Source organism: Callorhinchus milii, unplaced genomic scaffold (genome assembly GCF_018977255.1).
Source record: "Callorhinchus milii isolate IMCB2004 unplaced genomic scaffold, IMCB_Cmil_1.0 Scaffold9, whole genome shotgun sequence".
Taxonomy (NCBI): domain Eukaryota; kingdom Metazoa; phylum Chordata; class Chondrichthyes; order Chimaeriformes; family Callorhinchidae; genus Callorhinchus; species Callorhinchus milii.
The window spans coordinates 19,076,529-19,102,321 of record NW_024704750.1 but is presented as its reverse complement, the minus strand read 5'-3'; the positions used below and the strand labels follow the sequence as shown (position 1 = coordinate 19,102,321).

Here is a 25,793-nt window from a genome sequence, read left to right as displayed (position 1 = left end):
CCTCCCCTACCTTACCGGGTGGGCTTTAAAGGTGGGGAAGGGTGAAGTTACTGAGAGCAGAAGCAGGATGGCTGAAAGCAATGGTGGGCGAGTCGGGTTGGATCGGGAGCGGAGACGAATGAAGGAGACAAATATTCAATGAGCAGACGGAGATGTAAGGTCACTGAGCTCGGGTGGGGCGAGGCCGTGGAGGGACTTAATGGTGAGGATCTTGAATTTGATCCACTGGGGGAATGGGGCCAGTGGAGGTGGGTGAGGTTAGGTGGGGGGGAATGGGCCAAGCCTGTAGAGATCTGGATGGTCTGCCTTGTGTAACGTTTCTCATCCAATTTGACTAAATTAGATTAAATTTGGTCATGGGACATTGTTGGTACGGCGCTTGTCAACATGTCTCCATCTCTCTTTGTGAAAGTTACTCTTTGTGCGCGATGTGTGCGTGCCTGTGGAAATGTTTCAGTATTGATGAGGCTCAGCATTAATTCAGGCTGTTAATAACATTAATAATCCTTGCATTTGATATGGCACCTTTTCACGTCTTTCTGACGCCTCAAAGCGCTTCACAGAATATGCTGTATAGTGAATTGACTGTATATTTTGTTAAGAGCTGGACTGCTCCACCTGATCCTTAGGGGCCTTGTGATGAGAATCGAGGGTTGTTTAATGGATCTTCCGAGGACTGTTGGCAGTCCTGTAGAGTATTTGTTAGAGCACTCGCCTCACAAGCGAGAGGACCCGGGTTTGATTCCCGGGTAGGGCGAAAACTTCGGCAGGTTTCCTTACTCCACATGCCGCTGTTTACCTAACAGAGGAGTAAGGTTGTTTGTTGACTGGCTGATCGTTTTCCAGGGGTAATAATGCCTCAACAAAAAAATTGGTCACTCAATCCACGACCGTTTGTGGGGCACTGCTGTCCGCAATTGGCTGCCGCGAATCTCCCACAAAATCCAGGCAATCCACTGTACAGTATATTCTGTAAAGCGCTTTGAGATGTGTCTCAAAGACGTGATAAGGCGCTGCATCAAATGCAAGGATTATTTATTCTTACTTCTGTATATTCTGCGAAGCGCTTCGTAACATCTCAACGAATTGATAAGGTGCTATAACAAATGGAGGGATTGTTATTTGTTACTATTGTCTAACACAAAGAGGACAGAATATCACACAACTCCACGGACAATGAGTGCTGACCATGGCAGCTCTCCGCACCGAGCCTGGCATTGCTCACACCCTCTGTGTCTGGGACACTCTGTTGTGAGCCTCTCCCTAACAGTGCATGTTTCTCAGTGTTTTTCTCTCTCTCTCTCTCTCTCTGCAGGTGACCCTGGAGAAGGTGCTGGGCATCACGGTGACCGGGAGCAGGAGCCTGGCCTGTGACTCGAAGACTGGACTCATAGCCTATCCATCAGGGTAAGTGGTTTGTACACACACACACACGCGAAACACACAACACAGATTTGCAGACGGACACCTCCTAGCGCCCACTTTACACGTCAGCATCTACGCCTCTGTGGTTGAGCCGCTCTGTTTGTAACAACAACAAGAACAACATTGTGGAGTCCTGTAGCTCAGTGGTTAGAGCACTCGACTCGCAAGTGAGAGGACCTGGGTTTGATTCCCGGGCACGGCGAAACGTTGGGCAAGTCTCCTTACTCCACACGCCTCAGATGGTGATTAATAGCCCCCCCCCCCCCACTCCCCTCGGTTACGCACAATTATTAACCATTACCTAGCAGTAAGTAGGAACCTGGTTGTTAGTTGATTGGTGGATCGGTTTTGCGTGTGTAATAATCCCTTAAAAAAAATATTGGGTCACTCGATCCACGACTGTTTGTTGGACACTACCACATTTCACCCACAAAATATAAAGTCAATTCACAGTATATTCTGTGAAGCGTTTTAAAACGTCTCGAAGACATGATTATTATTATTATAACAACAACAAATTACATTTGGACAGAGGATGTCCCAAGGCACTGGAGAGGTGGAGGGCAGGGCTAGGAGGGTGATTGAAGGCATGGTCGAAGAGGAGGGTCTTCAGATGGGACTTGAAGGAGGTGAGGGAGGAAGCGAGGCGAAGGGACTGTCATAGAGTTCCCGAGTTTGGAGGCAGAGAGGCTGAAGGCCTGACCGCCAATGGTGGGACGGGCCGGGCGGGGGACATGGAGCAGGCCAGAGCCGGCTGAGCGGAGGGAGCGTAATGATGTAATTCAGAACGTCACTCAGTTCCTCTCTGGGTGTTTTGTGCCGAGGAAGTTGAACATTTAACTCTTGGATGAGCTGAACGTTTTGACCATGGAATCTCTTGAGTGTTGCCCTGATTCTAAATGGCCCTGAATATGTTCCTGCCTATAGATAGATACACGTTTGCCAATGGAAGATAACCCTTAATATACAAGTTGCTCTTAATTTGTCACCCCACAGTTTACTCTGTCAACAGTGCAGCCACTCACTCACCACCTCTCCTGTACAGCTTGAAATGCTCTCTCCAGACACAGCCTGAGTTTGGGAGGACAGATCGAGGATTGTGAGACTGGGTGTTTGTCAGTCACGTTGACATGATACAACAACAACGTGTATTTATATCGTGGCCTTTACTTAGCGTACAGCTCGGAACTCTGAGCAAGAATTACACTCTCCCCTCGCCCACCCCACACCGGTACAGACACATACCCTCTCACTCAAACTCTCACCCTCCCGCACAGACACACACACACTCACCCCCTCCACCCGCTGCACAGATGCACACCTTCTCACACACACTACCCCCCTCCCTTCATTAAGGTGTATCTGTGGGGGGGAGGGGTGGGGGGGGGGAGTAATTCTCGTTCAGCGTTCCGAGCCGTACCCCACTTAAATGGCACGATATAAGTACACGTTGTTGTTGTATCATGTGTCAATTTGCACGCAGCAATATCCCACAAACAGCCGTGAGGTGAATGTCAAATTTTATTTGGGCGATTGTTGGCTGGACACAGGTAGAAAGTCCCTTAGTCAAATAAATAGATGTTGATGAATAGCCATCCCCTCTCGGTCCCGCTCACCTTTTCACCATCTGGAAACACCTAGTCGTGTCAGCCAACTGGATCAAGCAGTTATACTCTCAGAGTTATAATAATAATCAGCCTCACGCTACACAAATAATGGTTACCGTTTGTATACAAAGATGGCCAATGTGAACACCTGGATGCGTGTGAATTGTTTATAGTGTAGAAGCTGCTGCTAGCACCGTGACCATACTCTGGGAGAGCCAGCAGTGTAACCTGGTGTCCGAGAAGACCAGATCACTTGCTAACCACACTGGCAGAAACCATTATATCCCCGGAAAGCGATCCGCCAATCGACTAACAACCGGGTTCCCACTTACTGCCAGGCAAACAGAGGCGTGTGGAGTAAGGAAACTTGCTTAATGTTTGGCCCGGGAATCAAACCCAGGTCCTCTCACTTGCGTGGCGAGTGCTCTAACCACTCGATATTGTCAAAACACATTGCCCCCACCCTGAGGAACCTCTCCATTCCTCTCCTGTGTCTCTGCCTCCTCTCCAGGCCTGCTATTCCAGCTGTTTTGCTGGTGGTAAAGGGAGGGACCAGAGAGGAAACATGAGGATAACACGTGGGGTGCGGTGACTCTTTTTAACTGGATATCAGCACAGATGCCCCGCAGTGCTAGATCAACAGATTGTTATTGTGTGTGTGTGGGGGTGGGTGGGTGGTTGCTGCGTGTGTGTGTGTGTATGTTGGTGGGTGCTGGGTGTGTGTGTGTGTTGTTTGTGTCTATGGGGCCAGAGCCTTGTGTGTATTGTGTGCGTGTCTATGGGCAGGAGCTGTGTGTGTGTGTTGTATGTGCGTGTCTATGGGCAGGAGCTGTGTGTTGTGTGTGTGTGTATCTATGGGCGGGGGCACTAGCAAGGCAGAGCAGACCGAGGAATCTAAGACACAGGAAGTTACTGTGACTCGGGGAGACATCTGATCACCGTTCACGGCGTGTAAAAAGGATGGCACTGAGTAATCAGCGAGTCTGTCTGCAGGGAGAAGCCTATCATTTGCTCAAGAGGGTTCATTGACCTCAAAGCCAGAGCAGCAAAGCCTCAGCTCTGTGGGCAGCCTCTGAACCATGAAATTTGGATCTGCTCACAGCCAGCCTCGTGGTGGTTTATTTTCGAGTCGCTGCCCACAGGTCCACACTGGACTGAGTGAGCTGATCTCAGCCAGGGTTCTGCACTACACCTTCACTGCGTTCCTGGATTGTGGAGTCCTGTAGCGTAGAGTTAGTTAGAGAGTGTGCGCACATGCGTGTGGGTGTGTGGTGAGGACAGGTTATCTCCTCTTGTGTTCATAACTGTGTGTTTTGTAGGCGAAAGCGGAAGCCAATTTGTGTACGGCAATGTCCCTCCCTTCTCTTTAAAGAGCACCTTTAAAGGTCCCACAGCACTGCTCAAAAGAAAGGGGCTTCTCCCAGATAAAATTGATCATTTGCTTCATTGCTGTGGCAAATTGGCTGTTGTGTTCTTGTGTACAAATACCCAGTCACTGCACTTTCCAGTATATCCTGTGAAGTGCTTTGAGATGTCCTCCCAATGTGAAAGACGCTGTACCAAATGTAAGGATTATTACATGATTAGTATTATTATTAATGATGTGGGGATTGAACCCACAATCTTCTGACTCTGAGACGAGAATGCTACCGACTGAGCCTGACTTCTTTGGGAGAGGAGAATATTAATCAATAATGGTTTGAGCACTCGCTTTGCAAGTGAGAGACCTGGGTTCGATTCCCGGCAAGTTTCCTTATCCACACGCCTGATAATAATCCCTCAAAAAAAATTAATAAATGGGTCATTTCAATCCACGACTGTTTGTGGGACACTGCTGTGCGCAATTGGCTGCCGCATTTCTCCCACAAATATACAGTCAGTTCACTTTACAGTCTATTCTGTGAAGTGCTTTGAGACGTCGAGAAGACGTTAAAGGCTCTGTATCAAATGCAAGGATTACTATTATTATAATAGTCTATAGATTTGATATCAACTTATCACATCAACGAATTACCTCAAAGCATTTCGCAGGATAAATTGTGCAGTGACTGCATTTGTAGATAAATGCGACAACAGAGGAAACAACTTGGACCCTGAAGAAATTAAAAATACCTGGGTGTCTGACACATGCGGAAACCCATCACTGTGCTTAAGAGTATCCAAACCAAGCTGAGAATTCCATGTATCCCACCTACACATGGAAGAGGTAGATTGTTGGGATGGATTGCTGTTGCACTCTCTCCCTGGAAGGACACATCCTGGTAAACTAATTCCAGAGAGTGTCAGGCACAGGTTGGCAAGAGCCAAGGCTTCGAGAGCCAGAGTGTATGTTGGAGTAACTCCTGGAGTTTAACCAGCAAAAACCACATAGGTTGCCATTGATAAAAAGCAAGCAACTTGCTGCTCCTGATCGCATTGATACTGGGAGTGAGATGTCAGATACGCTATCTTGATTGTTGGATCATGCCCCTGTTTTATTCCCTCGTTCTCTGCTGGGCTTGGTTTGCTGAGTGGTTGGTTGGTGTGGCTGCTCACGACATGTAGAGTGATGGCTGCTCTCTCACACAGTGAGATATACCCACAGTGACGTGGGGGCCGAGTGGTAATGGAGTGAGTCTCTGGAGCAGATTGCTGCAACACATTGCTGCGCTTTTATATCAGAGCTGCACTGCTGGGCTCTCGCTCCCTCTCTCTTGTTCTCTCTCGCACATTGTCTGTCTCGCATTACCCTAACTCCCTGCTTGTCGGTCTTCCCAACTCTTCCCTCCACAAGCTGCAGATTATTCAGAACTCTGCAGCTGTTGTCCTCTCTTCCATGCCAAACTCCATGAACCTATCACCCCCATCCTCGCCCGGCTCCACTGGCTCCCCATTCCCACAGAGGATAGAGTTCAAAATCCTGGTCCTCGCTTTCAAAGCCCTTCATGACATTGCTCCTCCCTGCCTCTGCGACCTGTTAACTCCACGTCGGCTCCCTCTGGGCAGCAGGTCTGGCCTGCTTTGGAACTCCATCCCACAATACCTTCGCCTCACCCTCTTCCCTTGCCTCCTTCGAGGCCCGTCTCAAGACCCTCCTCTTCGACAGCGCCTTCGGTCACCCTCCTACCCCAACCCTCCCTGGCTTCCATCCCTCTTGATCCCAATCCCCTGCTCGGGTCCAAATCCTTGACTGTCCAGTGCCTTGGGACGTCATCCCAAAGCGAAAGACCCTATACAGCTGTAATTTGTTGTTCTTTTTGTCTCTCTCTTAATCTGTCTCTCTCTTTGCCTCTCATTCTCTTGCACTCTCTCTTGTATTCTCTCATTTTCTCTCTCTTTCTCTCTGTGACTCACACTCTGTCTCACACTCTGTGTGTCTCACAACCTCTCACTGGGGTCACTGACTCCACAGGAAGCAAGTTTCCTGAATCTGTCTATGTGTGTGTGTGTGTTTGTGCAGATTATTCACAGTTTATAATTTCCTGTCTATGTGAAGGGTATTTCATAGATTGCATTAATCATCAGGTAAGCAATAAGCTCCAGATCTGGGACTGGGGACTCACTTGTTGGCTTCCTTTCAGGGCACTGTCGTTGGCTCCACTTAATCAAATGGGGATTTAGTTCCTTTCAGTAATCGTAGTATAGTGTACTCCCAGGAGATAAACATTCATCTGGTCGCCACACAGATTCGGCCACTTCTCATTGTGCACGCCCTTTTTTCTAACAAAAAATTGGTCACTCAATCCACAACTGTTTGTGGGACACTGCTGTGCGCAATTGGCTGCCGCGTTTAACCCACAAAATATACAGTCACTCCACTCTAAGGGGAGTGGGATGCTGAGTGCATCTCCCTACCAACAGCAACAACAATAACTTCACAGTATATTCTGTGAAGCACTCTTGAGACGTCTCGAAGACGTGATAAGGTACTATTTCCAATGCAAGGACTATTATTATTATATGAATTATTATTATACAGGATAAATCAAAAGTCTTTCCTCGTGGGTCTATATAAGATGTTAACCCCCATTACCACGTAGACAGTTACACACGTCAATTCGGTTGCAAAAACTTTCACGAGTGTGATGAAAGACATCTGTAATAGCTGCACTCTCTCTACTAATTTCAAAAAAAGGACGTAATGGATAACTCTAGAAGTAAGGGAATCTGACTCAGCGGTGGCCTTCATTACGCAAGGTGGAGTCTGGGAGCCAAGGCTGGTGAGATCCCCTGCCTAGGGCTGGTGGTGGGTGGGTGGTGGGGTGGGGAGGTGGGTGACTACAAAGGTGGAGACATCCTCTCACCCCGAGGAGGCGAGCAGCCCACGACAAGCAGTCGCTGTAAAACGGAGGCATTCATTGCCTGGAGGGAATCTGGCCTCAGGTTGTGGAAATCACATAACAAACGGGGTCTGTGCTGTCTGAACCCTGGCGTGTTTAAACGCCCACCGCAAGCAAGCCGGGGAAGCCAGCCCTGCTGAGTGTGCGGGCGGTGATTCAGGACTTTAACAGTGACTTACAGTTAACACAGCTCCTGTCACAAATCAACGTCTCGAGACACTTGACGGTGTATAATTAATAGCAATAAAATCGATGTTATATAAGCAAGATGCCGCAGCTCATTCGCACCAACAGATTATCATCGCAAACTGAGGGCTGAGCAGATCTGCTGCTGCTTTTGCCCACATACCAACATTCACTCCACCTCCAAGTAACTCGTTGAGGAGCTCTTTGAGATTCTCTAGGATCACACTTTCCCTCGGTCAGACCCCATCTGGAGCAGTGCGTTCAGTTTTGCGAACCTGCACTTCAGGAAAGATATCTTTGGCCTTGGAAGGGAGTACAGTGCAGATTCACCAGAATGATACCAGGGCTAAAAAGGGCTAAAGTGCAAGGCCAGATTACATAAACTTGGCTTGTAGTCCCTTGAGTTTAGGAGGTTGAGATGTTTCAACGTGATGAGGTGTTGGTTTATGTTCCCAGTTGCGGTCTGTTTATTGAGCACTGGCAGCGAACACTGAGCTCCCCTCAGAGAGCAGGACCCCCTTCACCTGTGGATCATCAGCCTGGCTCAGTGGTAGTATTCTCGCCGCTGAGTCAGAAGGTTGTGGATTCAAAGGCGCTTTACAAATGTAATTTTGTTGTTGTTGCCTTTAAGGATCCCATGGCACTATTCGAAAAGGGAAAGGAGGTTTCTCTCTCCTGGTGTCTTGGCCAACAAATCCGCCCCCCACCCCAATAACTCAATCCACGACTATTTGTGGAATGCTCCTGTCCGCAATTGGCTGCCGTGTTTCGCCCACAAAGTACACAGTCAATCCACTTGACAAATATACTCTGTGAAGCGTGTGTGAGCTCTCAACGACACAATAAGGTGCTGAAACAAGCACAATCATTGTAATGTGTGGTGCAGGGTGATGTGTAGCTGGTATGTGTGGCAGTGTTTGGAGCTGTGTCTGATCAGGTCAGGCTCTGTAGGATGAGGCTCTGTGAGGCCCCAGGGCAGTGTAGTGTAAGCCCAGACACTGTCGTTGTTCCTTGGGTCTGCGGTAGTAAGATGGCTCTCGTGAGATTCCCTTTCCAATAAAGTGCCTGAGCCGGGATTTAATTTTCTCCAGCGCTGGTGTTGTGATAGATGGTGGTAATCAATGGTAATGCAGTATTGGAAAGAAGGTTGGTTTGTTCTGTGCCTCGCTGCTTTGTATATCTGTTCCACTAGCTGTTCTATCAGACACCGACTGTGTGGAGAGCAGTGTGGGCCAAAGGCAAGAGCTTTAACTCTTACTGCCCGGTGCTGCTGGGGGAGGGGAAGAGACAGCAAGACAGAGAGAAAGAAAGAAACAAGGAGAAAGAGGTCCATGGTCGCTGTCGATGGAGGGGGGAGGAAGAGGGGGAGTGAGAGAGTTAAAGAGAAGGAAGTTTCTCTCTCCTGGTGTCGTGGCCAACAATCCCCGAGTAAAATTGGTCATTCACTCCACAGCTGTTTGTGGGACATTGCTGTGCATAAACTGGCTGCTGCATTTCACCCACAAAAACAATAATAATAATCCTTGCATTTTATATACTGCCTTATCCCGTCTTCAATGCATCTCAAAGCTCTTCACAGAATACACCGTGGAGTGAATTGACTGTATATTTTGTAGGCGAAACGCAGTCAATCCACAGTATATCCTGTAAAGCACTTTGAAACGTCTCAGCATTGTGATAAGGCGCTATATCAAATGCAAGGATTATTGTTATTATAATAGGAGTTGGGGGAGGAGCAGGCTAGTTACTGTAGCTTCTCCATTTGCATTTTATTTCCATGGCCTGAATTCGCAGCTGAGTCACTGAATTCCATTGGGACTCTGTAGGGCGGGAAAGGGTAAGACTCAGTCCATTGGGATTGTCTCATTTGTGGTCCCTTTTTTTTTGGTCAGCTGGGTCTCTGACACAGGCGGAAACCCATCACCGGTGCTTAAGAGTATCCGAACTAAGCTGAGAATTCCACACACCTCACCTACGCATGGAAATTCTACAGATAAATTGAAACCGAATTGAAACTCTCTCCCTGGAGGGACACATCGTGTTTACCTAATTCCAGAAAGTATTAGGCGCAGGTTGGCAGGAGCCAAGGCTTGAGGAGCGTGCATTGGGGTAACTGCTGGAGTCTGACCAGCTAACACTGCATAGCTTGCCATTGAAAGCACTGCCTGGCAAGCTTTCCTGCCGCTTGTCCAGCTAGGCAACACCCTACCCATTAGGGCTTTGGTTTGCAGGATTAATGGTAGCTGAGTGGGATGACTTTCTGCCCCCAGTGACCGGTCTACGCTTCCAGGTCTTGCTAATGAGCCAGGCTGGGAGGTGCTGTCATCACCCTGGAATACTGCGGACCTGCCTGACTCAGAAATCGGACGAGAGACGGCTAGTTGGCTTGATTCTGAAATTCTATTGTGAAACATGTCACCTTGGAGCCAGTTGAGCTCCAAGGAGATCTCGCTTATCTCCCCCCACCCCCTCCCAACACACCAAAGGAGGATAGTCGTTAGTTGGTAATTGGACATCCGACAAGGGGGAGGGTTGAGCCCTCATTAGGTAGACGGTGATGTTAATGACTGGTGCTCCTGACGGACTTATATAGGGTACCATCGTATTATTAAAGGTATCTTCCAGCACTTGTTACCATGGCGATGACACCCCATGGAGAACAATTACCATATGGCAATGAGCTGTTTCTGTATGTCAAATAAACTGGAGGGAAATCATGAGAGATGCAGAGCGAGAGATGCAGAGAGAGAGAGAGAGAGAGGGAGAAAAAGAGAGAGACCGCCTCAGGGTGCAAGAGCTGTTTCACAGAGAGGCCATCTGTGGAGAGAAACCTATCCCAGGCAGTCAAGGACGATCAGAGCAGCCAGCAAAGTGCTGACAGCAGAATGTAATAATAATAATAATTATAATAAGCAACAAACGTGTCCCACAACACACAGCACCAAACACTGCCCCACACACAGACACACACCATATGCATATTCACGCAGACAACCACACTCACCCACACTCACCCGCAAACATACACAGACACAACCCCACCCCCCCTCACACACGTACCACACACACTCACACATACACCCACACCCACAAACACACACACACTCACACATACATACCACATACACACACACACCACACACTCACACACACGCACACACGCAGTGTAACTTTGGAATCCATCTGTCAAAGTCATACAATCTTAAGTTTATGAGTGTGAGATATTGCCCTCGTGAGGAGAGCTTTGTGTAAGCTCCCCCATTGACCTAGCGGTGTCTCGCTCTCAAGGGGAACGTTGCATTACCAAGTGACTGGATCTCATCGTGACGCAGTGGCAGCTAGCAGCCTCCCTGCCCCCACCTCCCTGGGGAGAGAGAGCCTTTCTGTCACCATCCTGTAGCAGAACATGACTGTGATCTCACACTGTGTTAAAACAGCAGATTGGAGTGGTTCAAGTTCGTTAGCAGCAAGCCATTTTTTCAGTTTATCTTCCTTCCTTCCTTCCTTCCTTCCCTCCTTCTTTTCTTCCTTCATTTCTTCCTTTACCAAGGTGTCAGCCTGGCTCGGTCGGTCGGTCGGTCAGTCAGTCAGTCGCACTCTCCCATTTGGGTCAGAAGGCTGTAGGTTCAAGCCTCCATACTGGGACTTTGAGCTCACAGTATCGTCTGATACGCCAGTGCAGTACTGGGGGTGTTCTGCATTTTCAGAGGTTCCGTTCATCGGATGAGATGTGAAACTGATCTGCCTGTTCAGGTTGACGTTAAAGATGCCCACGCCTCTATTCAAAAAGAGAAGGCAGTTTCTCTCTCCCGGTGCCCCGGCCAACAATCCCCCAAAATAAAATTGGTCACTCACTTCATGGCTGTCTCTGGGACATTGCTGTGCACAAATTAGCTGCCACATTTACATATAAAACACACGGTCGCTCCACTTTACCGTGAATCAGTTGTTTTAGCGTTTTAAAAGCACTTGTGAAAGGGTTTCTGTTTTTAAGAGAATAACCCTTCTTTACATAGAGACTGCAGAGAAGCTGAAAGGGGAACAGGTGTAACAAAGAGGTATGCAGGAGTGGAGGATATAAACTAGTGGGGAGTGAGAGGATGGAGTCTGGCTATGGTGTGCCATTTATATCCCTAATATGCCATCTCTTCAGCTGGATGTCTTTGATGTCCATGGTCATCCACACATATTGAGTGTCGTGTGGAGGCAGGAGTTATGTTAAAAAAAATTACTCAATCCACGACTGTTTGCGGGACATAATTGGCTGCCACGTTTCGTCCACAGAATACGTTCGACCCACTTTACAGCATATCCTGTGAAGCGCTTTGAGACGTCTCAGCAGCGTGAAAAGGCGCTCTATCAAACGCACGGATTATTATTATTCCTGTTCCGGCCATGTTCGCAAGGCAAGGTCCAGCTGGAGACTGGTCGCCCTGTTTGACTTTAGATCAAACACTTTTCATTACTGTTCCACCTCCTCCTCTGTCTCGCACGCAGGCAACAGGTCAAAGGTTGCTTCAGCAAAAATCCCCTGGGAAAATTATTGACTGAATGTTGAATTCAGTTTCCTGCACTCTCCTGCATGAGAGCATTGTAGACATTGTTTTACTGAGAGCTCCACTTTGTGACGTGGCAGTCAGAAGCACTGGGTATGTTCCTAACAAAGAAACCTGACCAGTCAGTTGGGTCTGGGCATTCTCCCACTCAGCTCATGTTAACCCTGCAATCCAAAGCCCTAAAGGGTAGGGTGGCCCTAGCTGGACAAACAGCAGAGAAGCTTGCCAGGCATTGATATCAATGGTTTGAGGTGGTCAGACTCCATCGGTTACCCTCAACGCGCACTCTGGGATCCCTAAGCTTTGGCTCCTGCCAGCCTGCACCTAATACTCTCTGGAAAACCAGAGGCCATTCGATAAGGTGCCTCATAAAAGGTTAGTCCAAAAGTTAAGGGCCTATGGAATTGGGGGGAGCATATTAACGTGGATTGGGGAATGGTTAACGGGTAGGAAACAAAGAGTAGGGATAAACGGGTCCTTTTCAGATTGGCGGGATGTGACTAGTGGAGTGCCACAAGGATCAGTCCTTGGGCCTCAGCTATTTACCATCTACATCAACGATCTAGATGAGGACATCAAAGTTAATATATTTAAATTCACGGATAACACAAAACCAGGAGGAAGTGTCAACACAGAGAACGACATTAAAAAAATGCAGCGAGACATAGATAGGTTAGGTGATTGGGAAAGTAGGTGGCAGTTGAAGTATGTTATTAGCTGGAGATAGATTAGAAGATCAGTCATGATTGAATGGCATGGCAGGCTTGAAGGGCTGAATGGCCTACTCCTGCTCCTACATGTTATGTTATGTTATGTTATGTTATGTTATGTTATGAATTAGGTAAGCAGGTTGTGTACCTCCAGGCTGATTGGCACAGTGTTAGCCTCCTGCTGGTGTGCGCTGTACATATGGAGGAGCTGCCACTCCTCCACACGTACTCCTCCACCAGTTTGCACCCCGTCCATGTGTAGATAACCTGGTTTCTCCCCACTCCACCACCCGCTGCCTCCGTTCGCCTGGCACCGGCCTCCCGCTTGTCTCGTGCCACCATTGGCGGCCGCACTTTTGCCCACTGTACCCCAAAACTCTAGAACTCTCTCCCTCAATCCCTCCACCCTGCATCCCTGTCCTTCCCCATCTTCAGGTTGCACCTGAAGACCTTCCTCTTCGACCGTGCTTATGGTCACCTCCCCCCGGCTTGGCGTCATACTCCATCACTGTCAGGCGCTCAGAGATGCCACCTTGTGCGAGGGCCGCTATGTAAATGCAAGCTGTTGTTGTTTTAGCATTCTACACTGCTGAAGCGTAACTTCAAACTTATGATGCCAAGCCTCAGCGTGGGATGTGTACTCACAATATATGAGAGAGTGCCAACAAGTGAGCCATGCAATCTGTGCTTTGCACTTCCCGAGCGAGACATAATAATTGTGTTTGATATAGCTAGCGGCTTATCACGTCGGCGAGACAGCTCAAAGTGCTTCACAGGGATTACCGAGATGGGGCCTGACGAATAAACCTTATTGTGGCTGTGATCGTGGCTTGTGATCAGTAAGGTCTTTGCTCATCGACTCAAGGGCACTTTAAAATTGAATTAGAGCTAGGCCATTTAGGAGTATAATCAGGAGGCAGTTTTTCACCGAGGGACAGTGGAAATCTGGAACTCTCTCTCTCTCTCCCAAAACGCTGTGAATGCTGGATCAATTGAAATTTTCAAGACTGAGGTGGATAGATTTGTTAGGTCAGTGTATCAAAGGATATGGGGCAAAGGTGGGTAGTTGGACTTGAGGTACAGATCAGCCATGATCTTATACACTGGCAGAACAGGCTCGAGGCGCTGAATAGCCTACTCCCGTTCTATGTTCCTGGAGGGGCCAAAGGCAGCAAAGCAGTACGACCACGTGACCTGTTCTCTGGGTGGTGTTTATCCTACAAGCTAACACCCTGCAATTGGAAATAGTGTTTTAATCCTACACACAACACACACAATCACAGCAGTCTGTGCCTCTTTTTTCTGGGTGTTATCTGTTTCGTTAATTATTACAGCCCTTTCTCACAGAGAGCGGAGGTGTGTCTATAAGCACACTCGGACGTACTGTTTGTGCAGCAACTAAAGTTGTGATAATTTTGTTCAAAGAAAACAAGTCTATGTTGTCAGCCTTCACTTTTCACTCAGTCTGGGTAATTCAGATAGCGGGAGTGGACGGTGCATGGGAAGGTTCTGTGGCTACAACACAACGTCCCTTATACTCCCCTAATTCAGAGTTTATTTTCCTCCAGGAATGCTGAGGGCAATGCACAGTTACCCTGTATAGTGTGACACATGAGTTAGTGACGGTGAGACGCTGAGAACAGTTAATAATAATAATAATCCTTGAATTTGATGTAGCGCCTTATCACATCATTGAGACGTCTCAAAGCGCTTCACAGATTATACTGTAAAAGGGAATTGACTATGTATTTTGTGAGTGAAATGTGGCAGCCAATTGTGCACAGCAGTGTCCCACAAACAGTCGTGGAGTGAGTGACTGACAACCGGGGTTCCTAGTTACTGCTAGGTAAACAGGCGTGCGGAGTAAGGAATCCTGCCTGAGGTTTCGCTCTGCCCAGAAATCGAACCTGGGTCCTCTCACTTGCGAGCGAGTGTGCTAACCGCTAGTGTGCCAACCGCCTACGTAACTAGAGTTGGTGTGGTTGGGGCTGAGGGGTATTGGGGAGTGTGTGCGATGTGGGGAAGGCTGTGTGTGTGTGTGTGTGGGAAGGCGAGCACGGTGACAGTTGGTGTGAGTGAGTGAGTGAGTGAGTGGGCGAGGGATGTTGTGAGTGAGTGTGGGGGAAGGGGGTGGGGAGTGTTGGTGTGTGTGTGAGTGACTTGCAGTCCCATTGTGAAGCTCTCTCCATACTGCCACAGGTCAGGTGCAGCACGGGTTTAGACACCGTCAAATGCTTTTCCAGTGGTGGTTTGGACAATAGTGCTTTTGTTCTTTCCACTGTGTGTTGCGTTGGAGACTGAGGAAATTATGGTCGTGAGCAGAGGAACTGGCTCAGCCAGTAACTCTCGTGAAGCAACTTTTAATGTTTACTGAACCCCTAGAGATCTGCTTACACATCAAGCATCAGACATTAGACAAGATCCGGGCAGATTAAGAGAAAAAGCAAGGCACACTAATGCCGAGGTGACTATAAGGACACTTATAAGGACCGCTTAGTGTGTATTCAGCACTGCTGCATGATCATTTCAGGTCTAGAGGGGTACTTTACTTTACAATCCTTGCAGTTGGTACAGTAGTGCCTTATCATGACATCGAGACGTCTCAAAAATGGGTTAGATACAAAGAATGGGTCACTCACTCCATGGTTGTTTGTAGGACATTGATGTGCGCAAACTAGCATTCGCCCACAAACTACAATATATTCTGGATGGACAGTGTAGAGGGAGCTTTAACAACAACAAGATTACATTTGCATAGCGCCTTTCACGTCAGGAGGACGTCTCAAGGCGCTGGACAGAGTACAGCATTTACTTTAACCTGTGTTGTCTGAAAGTTCTCGTTCGTGGGTCACTCGCGAGATCACCTGTGTTATAACGAGCTCAAATGTTACCTGCTCAGATCCCACCCGAGCAAATTAGCTCCAATAAAACTGTTCAGTAAGCAAAAAAAGTCTCAGTGACCAGCTGTTGTGTTGACAGCTGTACCAGACTCAATGTTGCTCTCACACACACACTACACACAGGACACACACAGATAGACACACACATCAAATGTAAACATGCTGAGACAACCCATGGTAAACAAGTGTGATTGCTCCAAGCCAGAAGCTTGCTTGTAGAGTCCTGTAGTGTATTGGTTAGAGCACTCGCCTCGCAAACGGAAGGACCTGGATTTGATTCCCGGGAAGGGCGAAACCTTAGGCAAGTTTCCTGATTCCACATGCCTCTGTTTACCTCGCAGTAAGTAGGAACCTGGTTGCTAGTTCCTCCTCCCAAAAAATAATTTGATCACTCAATCCACAACTGTTCGTGGGTCACTGCTGTGCACAGCTGGCTGCCGAGTTTTGTCCACAAGATACACAGTCACTCCACTTTACAATATGTTCTGTGAAGCGCTTTGAGACGTCTCAACGACGTGATAAGGGGCTATATCAAATGGAAGGATTATTATTATTATAGTTACCTACTTCTGATTGAATGTCCTCTGCTGTTGGCTCAGGCCGACCTGAAGGCATGTTAGCTCTGAAGATGCTTTGTGAGAGTCACTGGACACGCGGCCACTCGAGGCTGTGGGAATGAGTTGGATCACACGGGTAGATGTGGACTGTCTGATTGGGTTCAGAGTAATGGCGAAGAGGCAGTGCAGCCCCTTGGCTTATTTCTGCACTTGTCTGTTCAATATGTCTCCTTCACCAACCCCCCATCCCCACCCTCCCCAGACTGCTGACCGTATCACTGTCTAGTGGTTTTCTATAACCCTTCACGGTCTTGCTCGTCCCTACCTTTACACCAACCTGTCCGTTCCATCAGTGTGTCTTGGCCTCATTCGGCTCAGTGACCTTATTGCCTTTTGGCATAAGACACCTCTAATCTGTTTGTAATAATATAATGATCCTTACAATTGATATTGCGCCTTATGTCGTCAAGACGTCTCAAAGCCCTTCACGGGACATCCTGTAAAGTGAATTGACTGTATATTTTGTGGGCAAAACCAGGCAGCCAATTGCGCACGGCACAATTTGTACTCCTCTATTGAACGAGGCTGAGCATCTGAGGCCCTCGTCACTCTGTTTTGCGGCTGATCTCTTCTCTTTCGTGGTTTGGAGAAGGAAGCTGATGAGGTGGCTGTGGATTTGCCGTAGTCGGCAACTCAGCGATGCCGAGGAACGTGCTGGTGTGAGCAGGTGGCACTGGCCAGCCTCGCCGGAAGCATGGAGTTCCCTGTGGCTCTACCAGCTGCAGCATGCCGGGATTAGCCATCTGGCAGCTCTTACAGTCACATTAGAGGCAGCTTTACACTGAACACTCCTCTGGGCTAAGAACAACGTCTCAGTTGTGCAGCCGGTTCCCCACAGTCACCTACAGATGGCCAAAGTAACCTTTGTCATTTGTTTGGAGTCCTGTAATGTAGTGGTTAGCACTCTCGCCTCGCAAGCGAGAGGACCTGGGTTCGATTCCTGGACGGGGCGAAACCTTAGGCAAGTTTCCTTACTCCACACGCCTCTGTTTATCTAACAGTAAGTAGGAACCCGGTTGTTAGTCGATTGGCGGATCGCTTTCCAGGCTTAATAATCTCTCTCCCCACAAAATATTTGGTCACTCGGTCCGTGATTGTTTGCAGGACATTGCTGTGCGCAATTGGCTGCCATTCACAGCATACACAGTTAATCCACCTTACAACATATTATGTGAAGCGCTTTGAGATGTCTCAACTTAATTATTATTTGTATTATATTATAAGGGTAGTGAGCAAAATACCAATGACGAAAAGCGTGGTTATGTAAAGCACACAGATTCTCTAGAGAGCATATTGTTGTTATTATTATGATAATAATAATAATAATAACAATCCTTGCATTTGATATAGCGCTTTTCACGTCGGGAGGACGTCCCAAAGTGCTTCACAGAACACACTATAAAGTGAATTGACTGTATATTTGTGGGCGAACGCAGCAGCCAATTGCGCACAGCAATGTCCCACAAACAGTCGTAGATTGAAAATGATCAATTTTTATTATTGTTTTGGTTTTTGGAGGGATTATTATTAGGCTCTGTGTGGAGTAAGGAAACTTGCCCAAGGTTTCGCCCTGACCTGCCTGGAATTGAACTCAGGTCTCTCGCTTGCAAAGCGAGTGCTCTAACCACTGAGCTACAGGAGCTACAGCTGATGTCTGCCTGGCTCAGTGGGTAGCCTCTGAGTCAGAAGGTGGTGTGTTCAAACCCCACGTTGAGCCTTTGAACTTAACCCTGCAAACCAAAGCCCTTACAGGTAGGGTGGTCCTAGCTGGACAAGCAGCAGGAAAGCTCGCCAGACAGCAATATCAATAGCAAGCTATGTAGTTTCAGCTGATTGGAAAAAAAAGCTATGTGGTTTCAGCTGGTTTCAGCTGATTAAACTTGATCTGTACCCCAACGCACACTGTGGGGTCCACAAGCCTTGGCCTAGCCAATCTGAGCCTAATACCCTCCAGATTTAGATAAGCAGCATGAGTCCCTCCAAGGAGAGCATCCTCATTCATTCCAGACATAGGGAAATTTCCATGTTTAGGTAGCATGCAAGGATTATTATTATTATTATAACATTGTGAAAGTCTGGTTTGTAGACTCTTAACCACCTATGCTATGGGGTTTACCTATGGCGTCAGACACCCCGTTGACGAGAACAATCCAATCGAATAAGGCTGAATCCTGGAATCTATAGGGCGCAGAAGCAGGAATAAACCTCACAATCTGCGCTGGTCCTGCTCTGTGTAGATGTGGATGACCTGCTTCCAGCTTGGCTTTAACGCTGTATTACACAGAGCTTGGCCGGGCTCAATGCTGTCTTATTTTTCACATTGCTGAGATAATGCAATAAAGTAAATAAGATGAAGTGTGCTCACTGTTACCGAGGCGAGGGCACGTTGCTGGTTAGTGTTCCTGACCACTGATCAGGATATCGACCGAGGGCAGCACTGCTACTGAGCGAGCCACGATGATGATGATGATCTGGAGTCCTGTAGCTTAGTGGTTATCGCGCTCGCCTCACAAGCGAGAGGTCCCTGATCCAATTTCCGGGCGGGTTGAAACCTGAGGCAAGTTTCCTTACACCCCACGCCTCTATCTACATAGCAGTAAGTAGGAACCCAGTTGTTAATCGATTGGCGGATCACTTTTCAGGGGGAGATAATCCTTTCAATAATTAAACAAACAAAAACATTTTGATTCACTCAAGCCATGACTTTTTTGTGGGACACTACTGTGCGCAACTGGCTGCAGCGTTCCACCCACAAAATACACAAGTCAATTCAATTTACAGTATACTCTGTGAAGGGCTCGGAGACGTCTCAATAACATGATGAGGCGCTATATCAACAACAACAAATATCAAATGTAAGGATTATCATTATATTTTATTATGATGATGGTGACGATGAGAATGATTTCCGTATTTGATACAGCACCGATAAAGTCAAAACTTTGCAAAGCTTCGCAGGGAATTGTCTAAAGTGTAGTGACTATTTGCGGGAGTCAGGTGATTGTGGGTTCAGCCCTACATCAAGACTCTGAGCTCACAGTCCAGGCTGACACTCCAATGCAGTGCTGGGGGATGTGCTGCATTGTTAGAGATGCCATCCTTTGGATGAAATGTTAAACCAATGTCCTGTCTGCTTGTTTAGGTGAAGATTTTAAAGATCGCGTGACAATCTTCGAAAAGAGAAGACAGTTCCTCTCTCTCGGTGTCCTGGCCAACAATCCTCCAGATAAGATTGATCATATGCTTCATGGCTGTTTGCAGGACATTGCTGTGCGCAAATTGGCTACTGCATTCACCTAGAGAACATACAGTTGCTACACTTTGCAGTACATGCTGTGAAGCATGGGATGTCTTGACGACATGATAAGGCACTAATTCAAATGCAATGATCATTATATTGTCTTATTAGGCCTTGATGACGGGGTAAAAGACTCTTATCCAGTTTGCCACAGCTTGAGTACTAAGCGGGATGTAATTGACTCTGTTGACTATGCAACATGTAACTGTAATGGCACTGAGGGTCAGGTCAGGGGAACCCAACACAGCACAGCCATTCATAGCTGGTCAGAGCAGCAGAGCCTAAACCACTTCAAGCATACAATCAAGAGCCAGCTGTTTAACCCGTGAAAACACTTAGAGACTGCAGGCTAATCCAAGGTTTGGGCGGTTATTAATAGAATAATGGATGCCTGGAAAGGAGTTACACACTTAAGGCCAATCATAGAATCATAGAAATTTATATGTGGTTCATTGAGTCAGCACATACTCAGGAGAATTTGCACTTTCAACTCCACTGCACTATCGCTATGTCCCCTCAGCCTCTACTAACAATAATAACAATAATAATCCTTGCGTTTGATATAGCGCCTTATCATGTCGTTGAGACGTCTCAAACCTTCACAGAATCTATTGTAAAGTGAATTGACTGTATATTTCATGAACGAAATGCGGCAACCAATTGGGCATAGCAGTGTCCCGCAAACAGTCGTGGATTGAGTGACCAAATCTTTTTTATTTGGAGGGATTATTTACCCAAAAAGCAATCCGCCAATCGAGTTCCTACTGCTAGGTGAGCAGAGGCATGTGGAGTAAGGAAAGTTGCCTGAGATTTTAGCCTGCCCGAGAATCGAATCTGGGTCCTCTCGCTTGTGAGGCGAGCGCACTAACCATTACGCTACGGGACACAACTCTGTCTTTCATGTACCTATCTACTTCCCTCTTGAAACCCACACTGGGCTTTGCCTCTACCACTGGTTCTAGCAGAGAATTCCACAGCCCAACAAACTCCCTTCAGTGAAAACAAATCTTCTGCGCCAATGGTTGGGTGGAGTGGTGGACAGTGTTTTATATATCAGATTAACAGATCCCTGAGAGTGAGTTACAGATTGCAATCTAATCATGGGTTCAGATAGTTATGAAAGTTTAGAAACACATCAACAATGGCCCATTGTTTGATCTGATCACAAGATGGGTTTGTATGAAAAAAAACTCCTTCGGCCCATTTGATCTCGTTTCTCCTGAAAACCTGCCCCACCCATCACAGCATTGACCTGTTTCTTAGCTGAGTCGTGTATCCTGGCCTGAACCACTCTTACTGGTAACCTGTTCCAGTCGTTAAATTATCCTCTGGGTAAAGAAATACTTCCTGGTGTCTGTCCTTTGAAATGCTGAACGCAGTAACGTTCACCTTAACAGGTAGACATTCAAATTCTCATCCACAGCACAGCACCACCCGCAGCACTGCAATGGAGTGTCAGCCTAGACCAGTGGTGGCCAACCTTTATGGTCGGCCAATAAAATACATTTGTTGATTGCATATTTCTTGATTTATGCCATAAATCAAGAAATGTTCAATCAAAAAAAAACTGAAAACACACTACCGATCGAACACGGACTTACCTAGACTCGTGCGAATATTTGTCTAGACCAAGCTCAAATTCCCGACGTGCGACCTTGAACCCACAACCTTCTGACTCGAAGGCGAGAGTGTTACTACAACAATAAGGAGAAACAACTGACAGCAACAAGTTGCATTTATATAGTTCTGAGTAATATGCAGCTTGTGGAGGGAAGAGTTGGGAAGGCCGACAAGCGGGGAATTGGCCTAGTCGAGCCTGGATGTGATGGATGTGATGAGCACTAAGCACTCTGGAACGGCGCCCAACATGGAGGGTGCTATATAAATGGAAGTTGATGTTGTGTTGAATGCCTGGATGAGGGTCTTGGTAGCCTGAGGGGAGATGCAATGGCAGAGCTGGGGAAGTATTGTGGAGGAGGGGGATGGCAGAACAGGTCATGGCATGGATGTGAGATTTAACGTGCAGTTGGGAGTTGAACAAGACACCAAGGCTCTGGACTGGCTCAGCGAGGCGGGGAGAGCATCCACGAATAGTGACGCTGTCAGTGCCTGAGATGAGGAGCGATGACGGGAGCCAGTCAGGAGGGTCTCGGTCTCCTCCACGTTCAACTGTAGAAAATTGACTCTCAACCAGGATTTGATGTCTGACAGACCATCCGTCAGGACAACAGTGGCCTTGGAGTTAAGGGTTGAGGCAGATAGATACAGTTTGATGTGATCCGCATACACTTGGTAAATAACCCATGTCTGCCGGTAATGTCCCTGAGCGGGAGCGGTAGATATTAAGCAGGTTTCAAAACTGCTACCAACTGAGGCCAAGGTGACACTTAACACCTTGTACAAGGGTTGTGCGCACTGTACGTTTGGTGCGGGCAGGCTGCAGTGTATATTTTGGATGCCGGGAGGTGTGTGGTTGGATGGTAATTGTGGGCTGCTTATCACCAGTGGCAGCAGCAGCAGCGTGTGGAGTTTGATCCCTTCTCGCTGGCGTGATGTAATGCTGGCTGCAGGAACTGGACTGAATTCAGATGGACTGTTAGTGTGTGATTTGGTGAAAAGGAATTCCATTGTTAATTTGGAGTGGATCCAGTTGCGCTGAGTCCCTGAGCTGATCAGTTCCTCTGGTGCTCGGCTGGGGCTGAATCTTTGGGGGGTGGCTTTGAGTGGGTTAGTGAGCTGATAGATAGACCAGAGTATTATACAAGCAGACTCACCCACAACCACAACAAATTACACTGATAATGACTCAGACTGGAACCCACATCCTCAGCCTCTGCTGACCCACAGGCTTACTATAAGACCGTAGCAATCACTCACTGTGTGTTAGCAGTCTGGAGCGCACAACTGCTCCAATATATAATACACAATATCCATTATGACGGGGAAGTGTGAATGGGAGAGAAGATGGCCCGGGGAAGGCGGTGGGGGAATCTAACACTGTCCTCAATGTGATGTGTGTATGTGTCACTGATCTGCAGAGTAATAATAATAATCATAATCCTTGCAATTGATATAACGCCTTATCATGTTGCTGAGACATCTCATAGGGTTTCACAAGCTATACTGTAAAGTGGATTGACTGCGTTTTGTGGGGGAAACTCAGCAGCCAGCTTGCACGCAGTAATGTCTCCACGCATCTCTGTTTACTTCCTAGCGCTACGTTGGAACCCAGTTGTTCAGTCGATTTGTGGATCGTTTTTCCAGCAGTAGTAATCCCTCAAAAAAGATTGGTCACTCAATCCACAACGGGTTGTGAGACATTGCTGTGTGCAATCGGCTGCCAAGTTTCTCCCACAAAATACTGTCAATCCACTTCACAATATATTCTCTGAAGTGCTTTGAGATGATTTTTTGTTGTTGTGTCAACGGCGTGATAAAGGCACTATATCAAATGCAAGGTTAATTATTGTAATTATTAAAACACAGAGTCACTGTACAAATAACATATCTTGTGAAATGCGTTGGGAAGTCCTCCCAATGTGAAAGGCTCTGTACCAAATATAACAATTTTTTTTTTAGGGTTCTGATGTATTTGAGTGAGCTTCTCAGGCTTTACGCTTTTATTGTTGGTCTCCCTGAAGCCTTCTGGGCCTCCTCGCTTGCCTATTTGCGTTGAGTTCTCCTGGGGTACAAGGCGATTGCGCTGCTCGCAGTGGAAAGTAGGTTAGACTTTCCGAGAATTAATGAGAGAGAGAGACATTCTTTTGTTTGACTATTTGTGGTGACGGCGCAGGCCATTAAAAAGCACTCTCCGAGGAAGCAAAGTTAAACAGAATGTTTTATTGGACGTGTTGGTGGGAACTGGCAGCCTGGTATCTGTTGGGGCAACTGGAAGGAAGAGACCGGGGTTAGGGGTGATGTGTAGTGTAGATGTAGGCTCCACACTCAGGTCTCCACATTGCCCTGAAGTTTGCAGCTTTGCCTTTTGTTCTGTTCCTGACCTGCTCCTGAGAGATCAGTAAAATCACATTCCTCCACGCTTCCCTCATTGCAGCTTGAATTGTTTAAAAATCCGTAGTGTTCTGCAGCTGGATACACATCTGTCTTACAGTCAGACAGAGATCATCCTTCTTCTTGCATCCTGAGAGCAATCCCTCAGCTGTCTGTCTGTCTGTCTGTTGGTCTGTCAGTTCCAGTGAGCCATTGGCACCTGAAACAAGTATAGTGGTCCTGTCGCGTTGTGGTTAGAGCGCTCGCTTCGCAAGAGAGAGGACCCCGGTTCGATTCCCAAGCGGGGTGACACCTTAGACAAATTTCCTTACTCCACACGCCAGTGTTTACCTCGCAATAAGTAGGAACATAGTCAAATCACTTTACAAAATATTCTGTGAAGCATTTTGAGACATCTTGAGACAATTATTACCCCCGGAAAGCGATCCGCCAATCGACTCTTGCTCGGTAAACTCCACAAAGGCGTGTAGAGTAAGGAAACTTGCCTAAGGTTTTGCCCTGCCCAGGAATCGAACCCAGGTCCTCTTGCTTGCGAGGAGTGCTCTAACCAAAACACTGCAGCATTCCACCAATGCAATTTCATGTCACGCCTGGTCTTTCCCAACCAAATGGTGTTCAGTGCCCTGAAGGTACAGATGCCAAATTTCACGTTGAAAAGAGACCATTTTAGCGGTTTAGTTTGTCTTGTCAGGAACTGTTTCTTGTTATGTACTCTGTGTTCGTTCATTCCCTGTAATGAATGAACAAAAAATTGCAAATTGGCTGACTTACTTCCCCTCCCCAACCATGCCGATCAGACAACATGAACCGACACTTGTTTTATACTGCATCTGTTGTTGCATTTTATGAGCGTTCTTTTGTTGTATTTAGGGAATTTAATTTGTTTCAGTAATTTCACAACCAAGGACAGATATAGCACCATAGAAGGCTATTTGCCTGTCTTGTGCTCAGCTTCATTACCCAGGTCGCAGTTGAATTCTGTGCTATATTGGAACTTGCATCTATATAGCGTCCTGCACATAGAATGACGTCTCGGTGTGCTTTGCAGTACCAGGAACGGATGCCAAGCAAGGAGGAGGGGAGAAGCCGATCACCCCCATCCTCGCTTGGCTCCACTGGCTCCCCATCCTCCGGCAGATCGAGTTCAAGATCCCACCACAGCCTCACCCCACCCTCTTCTGCGATCTCCTCAAACCTGACCTCCCTCCGCTCAACGGATAGAGACCTGCTTCACGTCCCTTTGGATGAGACGTTAATCCGAAGTCCCGTCTGCCTGTTCAAGGTGGACGTTAGAGATCCCAGGGCGTTATTTCGGCCACAAAATATGAAGTCTATTCACTTTGCAGCATATTCTGTGAAGCGCTTTGAGACGTCTCAAAGACGTGATAAGGCGCGATATCAAGTGCAGGGATTATTATTATTAACATCTGCCTTTATATTCCTTCTTCAGGTGTGTGGTTGTGCTCTTTAACCCCAAGAAGAACAAGCAGCACCACATAATGAATGGATCAAGGTAGGCCTCTGGCATCTTTGAATATTTAAACTCTGCAGCTCATGTCCCCTCCCGCACCAAGCTTTCGTGACCCTATCACCCCCATCCTCGCCCGGCTCCATTGGCTCCCCATCCCCCAGAGGATAGAGTTCAAAATCCTTGTCTTCACTTTCAAAGCGCTTCACGACATTGCTCCTTCCTACCTCTGTGACCTGCTAACTCTATACTGGCCTATTCGCTCCCTCTGCTCGGCAGGCACTGGCTTACTCCTCGTCCCCCCCCGCCGCACCAGCGGTTGGGCCTTCAGCCTCTCTGCCCCCACCCTTTGGAACTCCATCCCACAGTCACTTCGCCTCGCTCCTTCCCTTGCCTCCTTCAAGGCCCATTTCAAGATGCTCTTTTTCAACCGCATCTTCGATCACCATCCTACCCCCACCCTCGCTTGCCCTCCACCCCTCCTGAATCCAGAGATTCCCCTGCGCTTGCAAATTGAATGGGTAGGATGAAGTCACCCTGGCGACATGCCTGTCTGTTCAGGTGGACGTCAAGGATCTCGGGTGGACTGACCTGGGGACTCGCACCTGGTTTCTGGTCAGTTGGACGAGATGTTTTGGAACCCATGGAGTTCCACTCCAGCGGAGGTCAAAAACAATCAAGGCGTTCAGCGGTGAG

General features: G+C 47.6%; 1 protein-coding gene across 1 annotated transcript in view; it reads left to right on the top strand.

Annotated features, from left to right (window-relative positions):
- The first annotated feature begins 233 nt into the window (after positions 1 to 233).
- The window catches only part of mapkbp1 (mitogen-activated protein kinase binding protein 1), a 52,488-nt gene continuing 26,928 nt past the window's right edge, over positions 234 to 25,793 (top strand). Inside the window, exons 1-3 of the mRNA XM_042338130.1 lie at positions 234 to 248; positions 1,271 to 1,407; positions 25,080 to 25,142. Of these exons, the coding sequence (XP_042194064.1) occupies positions 234 to 248; positions 1,271 to 1,407; positions 25,080 to 25,142 (215 nt within the window). The remainder of the gene's footprint in view (positions 249 to 1,270; positions 1,408 to 25,079; positions 25,143 to 25,793) is intronic.